The 15,923-nt window shown below is 35.1% G+C and overlaps 1 protein-coding gene across 1 annotated transcript; it reads left to right on the top strand.

The window, feature by feature from the left end:
- The first annotated feature begins 3,656 nt into the window (after window positions 1-3,656).
- On the top strand, window positions 3,657-15,401 carry MS3_00009414 (uncharacterized protein). Its single transcript, XM_051217782.1, has 6 exons — window positions 3,657-4,171; window positions 5,098-5,214; window positions 6,741-6,867; window positions 8,403-8,518; window positions 11,700-11,788; window positions 14,422-15,401. The coding sequence occupies exons 3-6, from the start codon at window positions 6,747-6,749 to the stop codon at window positions 14,807-14,809; spliced, it is 714 nt and encodes a 237-aa protein (XP_051064205.1). The 5' UTR covers window positions 3,657-4,171; window positions 5,098-5,214; window positions 6,741-6,746; the 3' UTR covers window positions 14,810-15,401.
- The last annotated feature ends 522 nt before the right edge of the window (window positions 15,402-15,923 follow it).

The following is a 15,923-nucleotide window of genomic DNA, read 5'->3' as shown; positions in this document are numbered from 1 at the left end:
ATCACTAGTGTTGTTTTTCTTTTATCTTCATCCATCACAGATGATTACAGTATGTTTCTCTATCAGTTGCTCATTCAGTAAATATCTCAAAACCTTGTCAGTCTAATTGGTGGTTTAGCGACACAATCATGCATGCAAATAATCAGTATAAGCAGTCGAGCAAATCTCCTGCAAACTGAAAACATCAATGTCGAATTTACCCCAACACTAACTAAGGTTCAAGCCATTATAATAGACGTGAGTTGGGAGTGTACTCCTCTTGGTTACAACTTGTGTTCTCCTGATAATCACATGAGCATCACTCACTGTTAATCATCTTGTAAAAACTTATTTAGCTAAATACATCTTGCAGCACCACATCACTTCGTAGTATGACACATAGGCTTAACTGATTTCAATAACTTATAACCACTATATCTCAATTAAACCGTATTCCGCCTTATGATAAATTGCATACTTGCAACTAACTTGTATGCCCAATCAGCCGGCAAGTATAAATACAAATAAATAGTCTATCGCAAATCAGAACATTGAGTCTAGAGCATGTCTCTTACGAATACACTCATGTTTAACGATTTGTTTCTAGCTATCTGTCTAAAACTCATATAATTATCACTCACGTATTTAAATTTTGTCTTGATAACCATTCATGAGTATTAGTAGTATTACTAAATTCTATCACGGTCAAGTAAACACGGGGTTGAGAAAATCTCCCCGTAACTAAATAAACCGTATCAAACTAACTGGAACACTAGTTGGAATTCTTCTCCACGGTAATACTTTTGTTCCTTCAGTTAGCCTACTAATACAGATGCAATTGGAATTCAACTCATATGGACAACTTACCGGCATAATCGTTATTTGATTTCATAATTTAAACCAAAACTACCAATATTAACATTTCTACAATATTCATTACTTTAATATTTCTAAACACAAAATACTTACTACCTATACGTTAAGTTATTAACCAACATCTATTAACACGCATCGAATTGTTATTATTATTATTATTGTAATCCCATTTTTTATAGCTCAAATAATCACCCAAATTTTCATTTCAAGCATGTTAAGCATGAAGGCAGATATTTTAAAATTATTACATGTATTTCCCGACCAGATTCTGCCGCCTTCTTTTTGATTTATCTTTCAGCTTACCAATACCCGGAGGATTCCTATTATCCTTGGTAACCTCCGGCGCGCGACGATCCCATCCAATTTGGTATCGAACCAACATCACGTTGATTCTGGTGGGAGAGTAGTGTAGTGGCATTGGACCATAACCATACAATCTTCAAAGCTGAACACAAGACTATTGAGAAAATAGATATTCAATATTTAACACGGAGAAATACCTAAGAATGGAGAAGGCGCGAACAATGAATTGAATAGACTGAGTTGATCGGATGGCATGGCTCGACCATGCAGGCGTGGTCCATCTGAATGTTACCTTATATCTTCTATTCATATTAAATATATTGTTCTTTCTCTAGCCTAACCTTGTTCTACATCATGTATTGGTAATTGATGCGATACAGTGAGTTGGTGTAGTCGGTGGTGTGACTTCCACGTAAGATCTTATGGATTAGGCAGTTATATCATGACAAATCTACAATTTTGGGATTAGGTCTATTATTAGAGCAGTACTAATATAATAGTAGACCATAATTCTACACTCTAACCAAATACTTTAACTGAAATAAATTCAATTAAAGTGAAAACACTAGCCTTGATACATAATAAACGATCGAAACAATGATACCTACGATTGAATCTGTACAGGTGACTGGGGAAACTGTCCTTCCGTTGATAACTAACCTCAAAGCTGGTAAGATACCGGGCCCTGACGGGTTACATTCACGGTTGCTGTCATCTCTTGCGGACATTATTTCAAAACCGCTCGCGACACACTTCAACATGTCCCCTCTACTCGCTCAACTCCCAAGAGATTGGAAGGACGCTTTAGTCAGTCCTATATTTGAGAACGGTCAGAGACAGATAGTATCTAACTACCGGCCTGTCAGTCTAACCTGCATAGTCTTTAAGTTACTTGAAAAGATAATTCGGGTTAGGTTGCTAAGTCAGATAAATTTACACAATCCGTTAGCTCCTGAGCAACGCGGATTTCGTAACAAGCGTTCATGCTTGACTAACTTGTTTATTGCGAGAGAGGATTGGACAGCAGCCCTAGATAACGGTCTGTCTGTCGGTGTGATATTCATAGATTTTAGCAAAGCATTTGACAAGGTTTCACACGTAGGTCATATGCAGAAGCTCACGAACTCCGGAATATTGGGTACTGTACAGGAGTGGATAGGAAACTTCTTATGTGACTGCAGACAGAGAGTGAGGGTCAACGGAACGCTATCCGATTGGAAGCCGGTCAAAAGTGGTGTACCCCAAGGCACCATCTTAGGCCCTCTAGTCTTCCTTCTCTACGTTAATGAGTTTCCGCTGTTGCTTAGCTCGTCGACATCATTGTTTGCGGATGACGTAAAAATCTGGCGAACAATAAAAAGTGAGGCTGATCATCTGGATCTTCAAGCTGACTTAGACGAGTTAGTTAGATGGGCTCGAGGTTGGGTCTTGGAAATCAGTCCTAGGAAGAGTGTGCTAATGCACATCGGTTACGGTAATAGTTACCGTTATACTATTGAGGGTAAACCTCTTCTATGCGTTCAAAAGCATAAAGACTTAGGAGTAGTTTTAAGCCATGATTTAAAAACAACTACGCATTGCAAAGCAGCCGCTGTCAAAGTTTTCCGTGAGTTATGGTCACTTCGCCGAGCGTTCAAATCTTTTGACGAGGAAACGTTTCGGATTTTATATACCATATATGTTAGACCACATTTAGAATACTGTATCCAAGCAGCTAGTCCGTGTCTGGTAAAGGATACTAACTCCCTTGAGCGTGTCCAGCATGTGGGAACGAAATTAGTGAAGGGTCTTTCTAGACTCCCTTACGATGAGCGTTTAAAACGCATGAACCTTTTCCCCTTGTCGTATCGTAGGACACGAGGTGACCTAATACTGGCATTTCGTATCTTTAATTATGATTTGGGTGTTAATATGTCTTATCTTTTTGCTCCCTCCAGCACTAATAATCTCCGAGGTCATAACAAGAAGGTTCATAAACTTAAAGTGAGGTCCCGTTTTTCTCATCGAGTAGCCAATGATTGGAACGGTTTACCCAAACAAGTGGTATCAGCCCCATCAGTGAATAATTTTAAGGAGAAGCTGGACCATCACTGGAAAGCGATGTGTCAGGATTAATACAGGTTCACCAACCTACTATCCTTATTACTGAAGACTGAACAATAGAATTTACCACTGTCCTTTTAATTAGCGCACCTTAACTTACTTATCCGGACATTTATCTTGTTTTCTATCCACAGCTTCCTACTTTTGAAGCGTTTCATTCTGAAATAAACCAAACTCCAACCTGGTAATGTGATAATTGCTGGTCCTAGCAATTTAGAAGCCCTAGAATAAATACACTCGTTCATAATCAAGAAATATTAGGTCACAATTCATCAGTATCAATGTAGCTAGGTAGCTTAACCACAAAAAACAGAGGATAGCAAAGATCTAGAATCGTACCGTAACATGAAGAATCAAGTTCAAAGAAATCAATTGGTTTATGCGAGCTAATCTGTAAAGATAGATTAGCGCTCATATTAACTGATGGCCTTGGACAAAAAGTTCATAGTTCGTTGTGTATCTTGAATATGCTGGTTGGTGAGTCACAAGAAATACTAAATGAGCTTGTCGCAGATTTAGGATGGACTCGTGAGTTTCTTTCGTATGTGAGTGCTCATTCCAAGTTACCTGTACATTTACACAATATTAGTATTCATTATCATTTAGTCTGAAGATTCCAAATGTAAATTCCTTCTTTTGTGAAAAGCACATATTTAAGAGTACAATTTTGTGGGTTTCTTCTTTAATGTGTTCAGACCAGCTCCTCATAAAATTTGTGATCGTTAACTTAAGTTAGTTGGAAGAACAAATAACGGATAGAAATTTAAACTTACATCATTGGAGGTAGGCTGACAATTTTTTATGCGTCTGAAATCTAGAAATTACCCCATAAAGTGCGAGTAAAAATGGCAACATGCGTTAAAAGACACAGTATTTATTCCGGAAGCATTTAGTCCCTCTTTCTATCGATGTAAGGGATTTTTGAATTCTTTTTAATATAAATAAATTTGGCATTCCAAGATGAATTATCTATACTTAGAATTGAATAGAGTAGTGCAAACCTATCCACTAGTTCCGTTACAGATTTTAAATGTATCTTTTTGCTTTCACGCTTCTACTCTGATTTGGTTTTTAGCTTTTTTGCTATACTCAGTGTTTTCTCTTTTCAAATATAATAACCTTAATGACTGAGCTAGCATTTTAGATGAAAAATTTTCCAATGTTCCGTGTTTGGTATGTACCATTTGCAAAGATTTTCAGAACAGACCTGACTCAAGTCTTCCTAGTTGGTTTTGAATGAATGGGAAGTTTCTAAGACATAATTCTTTTCTTACAATGAGATTTACTGACACGTCACTCCCAGCTTACAATCCACAGCGCTACAGTTCCAGCTGTTAATGCGTTGTATGACTTTCAATGCAAATTATTGAGATACCTAGCTTGTAATTATCCTTCCTACTCGTACAATAAAGCAGAAATAATTTTGACCGTCTTGAATTTTGGACTGTATCACCAAGGTCTGCTTAGAAATAAGTGTTTACGCGAAGTTTTGATAAATGCACAACCAGGCTTAGCAATACATTCAATAATTTGGATTATGAGTATTTCACAGTGCTGTATAGGAAACTCAGGTTTCTAACGATATCTTCTTTACCGTCTTAAAGAATAATAACATGCTTATGGCTTGGATATAACTATTAAAGCCTTGAAAAATGTCCAGTTCAGAAATAAGGGGGTTAATAAACGAAATAGCTACTTTAGGATGATTGGTATCCAATTGTGCTTATTTTCGTAAAACATCAGTAGCCTGTCCTCAGAATAAATAAACTATATACTAGTTCGTCGTATTTGAACGACCAATCCTAATGAATTTTACATGGTTTCTTTTATGTTTAGCCAGTCGAATATGGAAGATGCTCCTACTCACGGAATCATTGGGTTCCTGTAAAGTCTCTCACAACACACAATCATTATTGCTCATTACGTGAACAAGGTTTCGTTAAGGAAGAGATAGTAAGTGGCTTTCGTTAACATTTATGTACTACAAGCCAAGAGAAAAAATGTGGGACGTAAATTTTTATGCTTTTCCGCACTTACTGGCAAAATGTATTTACAGTCTTGTTACCACGCGTTTATAATTCAGCTCTTACAAGAGTCAGTTGTCAATACCTTCAATGTATCTATTATTTATTTATTTAAACACATAAACATCGGTACAAGGAGTGAGTAGGATATCCCTGACAGTGGCTGTACAAGCGTGACCATGTGAGTGCATTTCGAGAGGAAGAGCTGATTCTTCCCACACTCGACCATACCAGGGAATTCTGGGGCACATGCTTCGTCTCTAATGGAGGGTAATTTTCTCGAACTGAAACTTGTATTTGTTTGTGACACAAATATTTGGTACAATCAGGCACCAAGGAACACTCCGTACAGGACTAAGTGACAGTTTTGCGAAAAATTAAACAATAGATAATGAACAACCATGTAAATAGATAGACGAAAACCAAGGATATTATGTATCAAAGTATCCACTTCAAACCGCCATGTTTGGTTTTATTCCTGGAAAAAAATGTATTTAATACTTACTCAGAATACTTCATTACAATTTCCATTAACTTCAACCTGATAAACTTTCAAACTATTAAAACATTTATGATAGCCCGGTAGCCGTTAACCTGTACAAATACTCTTCATTTAGCAACTCCATATAGTGGACTGACCACGCCTTTCTATATCACAATATCTATCGAACAAACCCCATTGCAGTTAATCAATCAGTAACAGCTTATAATTTAGTATATCCCGGTTAAAATCAGATGGAATTTAAATGGAGATAACCAAACTATACTACTTATCAATATGGTTTATTTTTACTCTGATCAAAGCTTTTAGACCAGCAGAAATAGGAACCTGTGTGGACTCTGTTATATAAAACACCTTAATAAAGCAGAGTATTCGGATAAGTTGATACGGAACGTACCTTTCTACTCACATCTGAAGACGAATTTTCTATGATTCTCTAGGACATTTGGCGTGGTCCTCTAAAGTACAGTAAACATCAGCTGTCTGTTTTCTTGGGGTCAGTTTCACCGGATAATTGTCTTGTTTGTATCAAGGTGTCAACTTTCAAAGCAACAAGTTTAACCAAGACATATAGTTTCGGAAATAACTAAATTAAATATCACGTGCAAAGACTGATTTCAGAGAGCAACCTTACGATTTTTGACAAAACACAAAGAGTATGAGGCATTTGAAACTAAAATGCGTAAACACAGCCAGTATATCATGTTAAGGGATAGTTAGTACGTTTACTTGTAAATCAATTTTATAACCGTCTCAGCAATCGTACATAACTTACTTGTTTATACTATATTATGTGACTTTGACTTCAGGAACAGTGATTACGATACACCTTTTAGTTTTCCTATGTTTCTAGTCTTGACAATAAGGTAGAGATAGCGAGGAAAGGTTATTATAGGTAATTGTCACTTATTAACGATCACCTGCCTATATTTTCAAAACTTTTTTTCCTACAGGATGTCATGATACCCGATTCTAGTATATGTACGGCTGAATGTACTCAACCTACATCTGATTGGACAAATGATCCATCTTGGATTATGAATATGCAGGCATTTTCCACAGATAAATCCCATCGGTCATGTAAGGCGGATTATTATTTGTGATTAACAATAATTATACTACTTAACTCAAAATGAGTATGTTAAGAGTTAACTTGAAGAATTTTAATGTTGTTTTTCTCTATTTTGTACATTCGAGCAATTTAAGATACGTGATTGACTTATATGATTTATAGAAATTACTTCAATATTGAAAACGGTCATTATTAAAATTCACGTACCTTAGGAAACATGATATAACATACTTTACAGAATACAACAACTCCAATATGCTACGTCACGTTGTTTTGTTTGTGCCCAACCGATATGTATCATCAACCTTTTACCTAATGAAAAATGTGACTCGAAGCCTATCACGTAATCAAATATCAACCTATTAGCTACAATAATCTCTGTAAATTGAAGTATTCCTTAGTTCTATATATGTTATTTCATAATCACTTAATTAAGCCCTTCTTTATGGAGGCTTGATATCTTCAGTAACCCCTAGAAAGCTTCAGGTGAAGTTGGATTATTTCATAAAAAGTATGGCAAATGTCTGTAGTTTGTTAAATGTTAATTAGACAACAAGTAGTTAGAACTCTGATACTGTTTACTTTTGTCTATGGAATATTAGAATCCTGAACCGATCAATATGAAACCACTATTGAAAACCTGAAAGCACTGAACGACCTTTTTGTTCTAGTATGAACTGATTAAAGTTAGGTATTAATACAGTTGGATCCACACTCAGTGGTCTAGATGTTAAGCGTTCAATGCACGAGACCAAAGTTCCTAGATACGATTTCTGAGTGCGGGGTTGTGGATGCACTTTTGAGAAGTCCCATGTTAGTACTCAATGGATATCCAATGCTTCCAGAATTTCAATGGTGGTCTAACATTGATCATTTCATGATCTTAATGAAACTCAACAATCTCCACAGTGGTGACAATCATTGAACCGTGGTTTTAAGTTTTCAAACAATGAATTACACATTCAAACACTGCTCCAACCACCAAATTCCTGAGAACTAGGTATCTTAGACTCCTACAAAATAATGACAAATTATAATATAGTTTTTGGGGACAATAATTCAATCTATTAGTTAGCTATCTACACAAGCTTCCTGACCACTATTTTTTTTGGCAGACGTGCATTCATTAACACAACTTTTCTTTGTTTATAGTTTGTTTTAACCCACAAGGTGTCTTCTAAGTGCCAATTTTTACACACCATAAAATCTTTACAATCTATAGTGTATCATATTACTCAAGAAGTACCACAACGGTTCTTTGTGTATTTTACTTATCCGTTTATGATTTAGAGAAGCATATGGTGATAAAAAGGAATGTTAGTTGATGGTTGAATGTAGTCGACAGGAAACCCCTTTCTTGGCTTAGGTTTCATACTATCTGATACCCATTAGCATGGTGTACCTATAATTCTGAGGGAACTGATACTCTATGGCGTATATTGTCATAGTAAGAGTGATGGTAAACATTTACAGATAAACATAATTGGCTTACTACTTATTTGTTTCTTGATTCTAATATTGTTTCGTTTTCAATAACTTATAGCTAATAATTCATCACAAGATGTATCTAAATTAGAAGTTTTATCTATGATGAGAGATGCAAAACGACGTCGTCAAAGCTATAGAGGAATACATACTGCAAGAAAATCTTACACTGAAGTATGTGAATTGTTAATTATATATATATATATATATATATATATATATATATATATATATATATATATATATATATATATATATATATATATATATATATATATATATATATATATATATATGCTGATGGAAATGTTTCTTGTGTTGTTCTACCTGTCTTGATTGAAAACTCTTAATAGCATTCTAACAACTATCTTCAGTGTAAATGAATTCAAGGTACCACCAAATGCCCTGGTACGCTCACCCTCTCCAATTGCTTTCACATCGTCACGTGTATACAACCACTATCAGGGAAGTCCTATTCACTATCTTCTCAAAAAGGGTGTGTTCTCTACGAAACTGGGATAACAAAAAGCGAATGTTCTGTGTCGTAACCAGGTTTGTAGATATAGATCCACCTAGAGGAGTTGGAAAACCCTGATTACAAACCCATGGTGCACATGGGCTCCAGGATCCTGAAGGAACAAATGGTGTATGGACCTATTGTTACCATGGGACTGCATCTCCTGACGTTTCTCCACTGCCTTGTGGATTAGAACTGTAGGTCAAAGGCTCGAATGGTGGTTCGCTATTATAACCGTGTGCTTCGGTTTGGGTGCCCGGACAGTATTCCAGCCCTCACACAAATCAATATTTATGTGTTTAAATAAATAAATAAATAATCGTGGTGGTTTATATAACAAACTCGACAACGATTTCATGAGTTCATCATTTGATAGATAGTATGTGATGCACGTTTACACAGTAAATGGTAAGCATCTATACAACTTGTCACAAACTCGTATTAGTCCAAGCTTTCGTTACTTCACATCACAGGAGGACAAAGACGTTGACTATATAAAAGTCATTGACATTAAAGCATTAGCTATAATAGTGAAAAGGTCAGAAAATATAGAGTGAACTGTGAATTAGTGATGTAATACTGAAACTCAAAATCCAAAAGAGAAATAATGAATAACAAATATATATTCTTGATATGCTGACCCAATCAGATATATTAATCCAAGACCAATTGATAAGTAAGAGATTGCTGATGAATGCATGCTGTTGGTCAAGATTTAACTTAATCTTCAGAGGGACATGTGTCTATATTTATAAATGAGTTGTTCATATAGTTGACTCAGTTTGCTAATAAAAGCTTCTTACTCTGTTTTTGGTTTTCTCATTCAAGTAGCTTGGTGATGTTTTATCTTGAGATCGGGTTCGTCAATGGTCTACAATAATGGCTAAATACAGAACCATTGAACTTGATAGGATGACAATTGACACACAACAACACTTCAATATTATTAATCCACACGCCAATCAGTCAGTCAGTCAGTAACAACGTAGAACTTCGTACGTACGTACATCAGTTCGAGTTGCCACACCACATTAGCACAGAGATGCAGTGGTCGCTTCAAATCCCGTAGTGCTAGATGTAGTAAAATTATAAGCTGTAATCAGAAAAATTAGGGTTTGAAGATGTTATTCAAGGAGTATAATCCAGTGAAGTAAATTTGGGAAGAGAAAAAAGAAAGAGATATGAAGAATTCAGAAGATTAGAATTTGGGAGAACACAAAGAGTAGATGCACCTGCGTCATTGCAAACGATTTTCAGCCATGTCATTCCGGGTCTCTAACCATCGGTTGCTATCATCTCGCGGTCCCCAACCAGGTAGTCTACACCTACCAATATGACTCAGTCTACTTGTCAGTGACTTCATGGACTTGTGCCATGTTTTGTTCTGACCGCCAATAAGAAGATGGTACTTTTAAAATAGCTTTGTATTCTTAGTAGAAGTTGAAAAATTGAAATGAAACAACTCTGTTTATATAATACAATCCAGTGACCGTTGGATACGTAAGAAATTATAAATGATAACACTCAATTGGATAGTAGCAAGTTTCCTTTAGTAACAAAAAAAACTAGATAATCTAATCTTCTCTTAACAGTTAGGCATGTAGATAGTAAACGTATGCATCTGTTGTGTCTTCAGAAATGCTTATCCGACTTCATACTAGGAAACCTGGGAATCGGACGATGCAAGGAAAAAGAAATAACCGGACAACTTTAGATAAAGACTCACTTGACCTCAGGAATAAACCAGAATGATGTAGAAATACACCATTTCCTATAAGATTCATTTGCAATTAGATTGACAGTCAGATTTGTATAGATTAAACTAAGTAGTACTCGACACTAACTAATCAGTAACATACTGTGTGGATCACATATTAGGTATCTTACAACCAACAAATATAACTGATTGACTAATTCATATAATCACTTCTCCTTACGATGTGATTACGTATCACAAACGATCAATTTCATATGTTCATTTCAATTTAATCAATTAGGTCATTGCTCCTCCATATGAATATCAGTGTCTTTTAAATCCTGATATTTGGGGCCCATTATCGGCCTACAATCCTAACGGAATCAGGAGTGACTAAGCTACTATAATGTAAGCGGTTCTGCTGGGACACAACAGTTGACAACTAATCTAGGGATAAGACGGATCGTAGAAAATCTCAATATTCGAAGTAAAACAAACAAGACAAAGCGAATCAATACTAACCTGTATATGTAATAATCAAAACATGACCTACAAGCATACAAAAATTCGACAAACTGGAAGGAATGGCAATCAATGAGAAAAAAAAGCGAAGATCATACGGAAAATTAAATTAAAAATACTTATGCCTGTTACTCCTCATGGAAAAGCATAGACCCAACACCATCCCTCTCAATCCAATCATGTCCAGTTCTTTCCAGTTGTTATATATCTTTTTCATGTTTGCTTCCAGTCCCCGACGTAACTTGTTCTTTGGCCTTCCTCTTTTCCTCTTCACTTCAAGATTCCAAGTTAGGACTTGCCTCTTGATACAGTGTGATGATTTCCATAATGTATGTCCTATTCACTACCAACGTCTTTTCCTAATTTCCTCTTCAGTTGGAAGATGGTTTGTCCTCTTCCACAGAAGGCTGTTGCTGATGATATCCGGCCAATGAATATTAAATATCTTGCGTAGACAACTATTTATAAATACTTAAACCTTTAAAAGTCAGTAAACTAGAGAACTTACTAGCATGTATTGTAAATGTATACTACTTTCAATACATACGAGTAGTTTGATTTGTTTTTGTAAATTTCGGTCAACACTGTAGTTATTCTTTCCCTTGATCTCTCTTTCTCAGGTATTACGTGAAATTATAGCACAACAAACTGAAATGTTGACAGCCAGTCAAGAATTGTCAGAACAACAGTCTCAAGATAGAAGATCTAAGTGAGTTATAGAGGTATTATTATTATTATCATTTCTACTGTTATTACCTTATTTTTATGATTTGAAATGAATATTTATATATGGATTCCTAATTACTACATGATGTATACTTGTACATGTTTTAATGTGGTTATTTGAAGCTTGCTATTCGAAAAGTCTCCACTTGTTTAGTGTGAGAAGTGTAGGAATTGGTTTTTCAACTTCTGTTGTAGTCTCTCGCTTAAAATATTGACCAACTGTTAGTTTATATGTTATTTTGTTATTGATATTTACGTTTATGTCACTCATGTTATGGTCTGCAATACAGTTTAGCTACTATTACTAAAGAATACGTAAGAAGGTGTATTATCAAAGTGGAATACTGATATAACTTATGAGTAATTATAGGTGATCGCGTTGACCCAGATAGGGACATGTATCTTAGTTGACTTGAGTCTTTTTCCTGAAATGTTTCAGATTGAATAGCTATTTCATGAGTTATAAATGCCTTATCGTTGTTCCTTTTGACCCCTTGATCAATATCACATGCTAACTGAAAATCCTACTTCTAATTTATCAATTGTTTCCTCTATACCCTAATATCTTTGACTTGGCCAGTTACATGAGCGACTAGCATTGTTGACCTTGAACCAACACAGTTAAGTTCTTATTGGCCCGTACTTTGCGAGTTTCACTCTATACCCTCCCTCGAGTCCAAAAGTCATCAACCAGCCTCTACTGTATGTTTATCTTCCATATAAATGTGGCTTATATGTACACATACCACACCGCATGACATCGTAAAAGAATAATAACAATTTTTTTAGGAACAAACCAAAGGGTTTGTGAGTAGAGGAGACTAAATTTCAGATGGGCAACAATTTAGGAATAGTGAATTGTATAACAGTAGTTAATGAGTCAACTAAAAGCTTATGTTGAACGGAATACATAAACATGTTAATCTAGTTACCTGATTGTTATGTCCTAAATTTCGTCATATATCACGTGACTGAATCGCCAATTAGGATACCGTCTTGTGTGACCTTGGCGCTGTGCCAAACCAATGACGCGTTAACCAGTACCAACAGCCTAGAGTCAACTTTCAGTCCTTATTGCTCCTCTGTATAGTAGTTTCTCGCCTAGCCTTGTTTATTAAGTCTAGAAAGTAATCTCAGCCTTCACTGTTTAAATCGCATATTTCAAATAAACTTGGTTTGTATAAAAGCAGATCAGATCTCATCACAATATAAAATGAAAAATGAAAATCATACAAGATCAAGCCAAAAGTGATTGTGAGTAGAAGAGTAAATCGTAGAATAATAGTTAATAGGTCAAATGGAAGGAATATGAATATATATAGTCTAGTTACTTAACAGTTATGCAATAAGGAAATATCTAATAACAGTCCTAACAGTTATCACTCATTTATTCTTCGTTAGAATATAATACTAATAATTATGCAATAAGAATATATATGCTAGTAATATGTTTGTCACTTAAAACATTAGGCGTTAATAATACGTTCACTTGGTGTTGTTTTACTAGTATCCTCCCATTGATGCTTAGGATTACAATTGATCAGTCTCTTATTGACATATGTGCATCCTGTGCGGACTGCTTCGATATTGCCTGAAGTCACAAGCTTTTAAAGCAAAGATGGATAGTGGCTAGCAGTGGAATCCAGTTTGACGCGCGTTTCGTCCTATTTGGGATTCTTCAACTGGATGTACCTGGATCGCAGAGTTGATAATACATTTACGTTTTTAGCTAACACAATAGTTTATATCATTAAATGATCTTGGTTAGACAACCATTGAAAACCAAAAAACAGTGTATAAAACTGTCTTGTTCTATTATGGTATACCTCAAAAATGCACCAATAACCTCGCTGCGAATAGGTCTTTAAACGATTGAGCTAGTATTCAATAGCTTATATATATATCTGTTGGGATATTCAGAAAAATATCCCAAGAATAATCCTGTTAAGTCTAATGCATCATTTTCCTATTGGTCCATTTTTATTTCATGTGTCATTTTCTTGTTGGCCAAATATTGTACAAATGTAATCACAATTGATTGATCACTGGGTGGTGATCAATCTCATGCTTGTCTAGTCCTTAATAGTGCAGATCGAATGCTATCGATCATGTTGTACAAATGTTATTTTCTATTTTATGGTACGTTGTGGTCTGTTTGATTGGTATATAAACAGAGTATGCTTGAAATACATGATTCATATTGCAAAGGCTGAGACTGATGTTCTGGACTTAATTGGCTCGGCTAGGCCGAAAGCAGGGCCAATCAAACTCTAGGCTGCTTATACGGGTTTACGCGTCATTGATCCAATCGATAAGTCACTACTCTCTAATCAGCGGTCACAAGTTATAACAATATCTAACTTCAATTCCTGATATTTCACAACTATTAGAGTTAGTAATTGCGTCATACTTAATATTGTTGAACTTTTCACTAGTCATAACTTCTCGTTAGAGCTTTAAAAAGTACCATTTAAAATTGGTTTCTGGTGGTGATTGTACAATCATTACTGTTAGTACAGAGTGTTTTTGAGAATGATTGAATCTCAGTTTATTTTCTTTTATACAAATTTCCTTTACAGTTTGTCCTCTTTTTCCTCATAATTTTCCTGATTGTAGTAGTGTAGAATCACTTTCAAATCAAACTGAAAATGTTCATAAAAGAAGTCACTATTCACATAAATATAAAACACCGGATACTTCACGAATACAACACTATTCTCCTTCGAATTCTCCATCGTCATCATCAACAACTCGACGATATAAAGAAACTTATAGAAATACATCCAAATCAACTTTAAAGCATACACATCATCAATCATCCAAATGGAATGATAGAAGACAATCATCATCAGCATTATCACCATCATTATCATCATCTAAACATAGGACTTCTAGTTCAGAGATAAACAAAAGTTTTCATCATGATAATGATGTTTCTCCGGTACATCAAAAGTTGAAAAAACACAAAAAACATTCTAAACATAAACATAAAAGTAAGAAGTAAACATTTCAGTCCTGGTTTTCATTATTCTAACAGAAAGAAATTTGTTTTTGTATTGGTTGTTTGTATCCTTCCATTAATGTTTAGAATTGTAATGGATCAATCTCTTATTGGCATATTTGTATCCTGTGTGGATTGTCTCAATATTGCCAGTAAGTCATAAGAATTTTAAGGAGAAATGGATGGAGGCTAGCAGTAGAATCAAGAATGATTGTCTTTCGTTCTATTTGCAACTTGTCCCTGCATTCCAAAGTTCATATTCACTCCTGAACTCGAATCCAGTACCTTTCGCTTTGAAATTCATAAAGTTTCTTTTGACATATATACATCCTGAGCGGATTACCTCGATATTGCCTTGAGTCTCAGAGTGAATATCCATTCTAAGATTCAGGTGCATCCAGATGACGAGTTCCAAATAGGCCGAAACGCGCGTCCTGGATTCTTCTATTAGCTACCATCTAACTGTGCTTCAAATTCAATCCTAATTTATACTGGAGAATATGATCTGATTCTCTTTAACCACCTATGACAATATCATCATGTTCATTGTATATTCATATTCTATTAAATAAACATATTATTTTCTTATATAAAAGATTCTATTCATCTGTCAAGTGATCTTGTCTTCGACTTCCACTTATTCTATTGTATGACTATACATTAAAAATACAGTCTCGTGAATATCCATCACTTAGTCATTGTATGGTCTTTCATCAATTACTATTCGATTCATTAATCTTAACAATTAAGATTTCATCATATCATTACCATTAAGAACTTCTCTTAGAACACCAATTTCTTCTATGAAAAATAGATTATCAAAGACTTATTATGCTTGAACACTGATTACCACGACGTGCAACTCTGACTAGTATTAGAGATAGTTAGAAGAAAGTTAGGGGCGGTCAAACCAAAACGTGTCATCAGTCCTTGAAGTCATTTCAAGGTATAAAGACAGAAGATTATTTCTCATAGTTAACTATCTTCAGTGATGTTTCTTTTATTTAGAAAAAAAGAAATCCGAATATGTCGACTGTGTAACATGACTTTTAACTATTCAATTGTAGATATAAACCCTGACCCAACATACGTAAGGTTTCAATTGATGAACTGCATA

The sequence above is a fragment of the Schistosoma haematobium genome, chromosome 7 (genome assembly GCF_000699445.3).
Source record: "Schistosoma haematobium chromosome 7, whole genome shotgun sequence".
Lineage (NCBI taxonomy): Eukaryota > Metazoa > Platyhelminthes > Trematoda > Strigeidida > Schistosomatidae > Schistosoma > Schistosoma haematobium.
The sequence above is the reverse complement of the archived record's forward strand: the minus strand, read 5'-3'. Positions and strand labels throughout refer to the sequence as shown.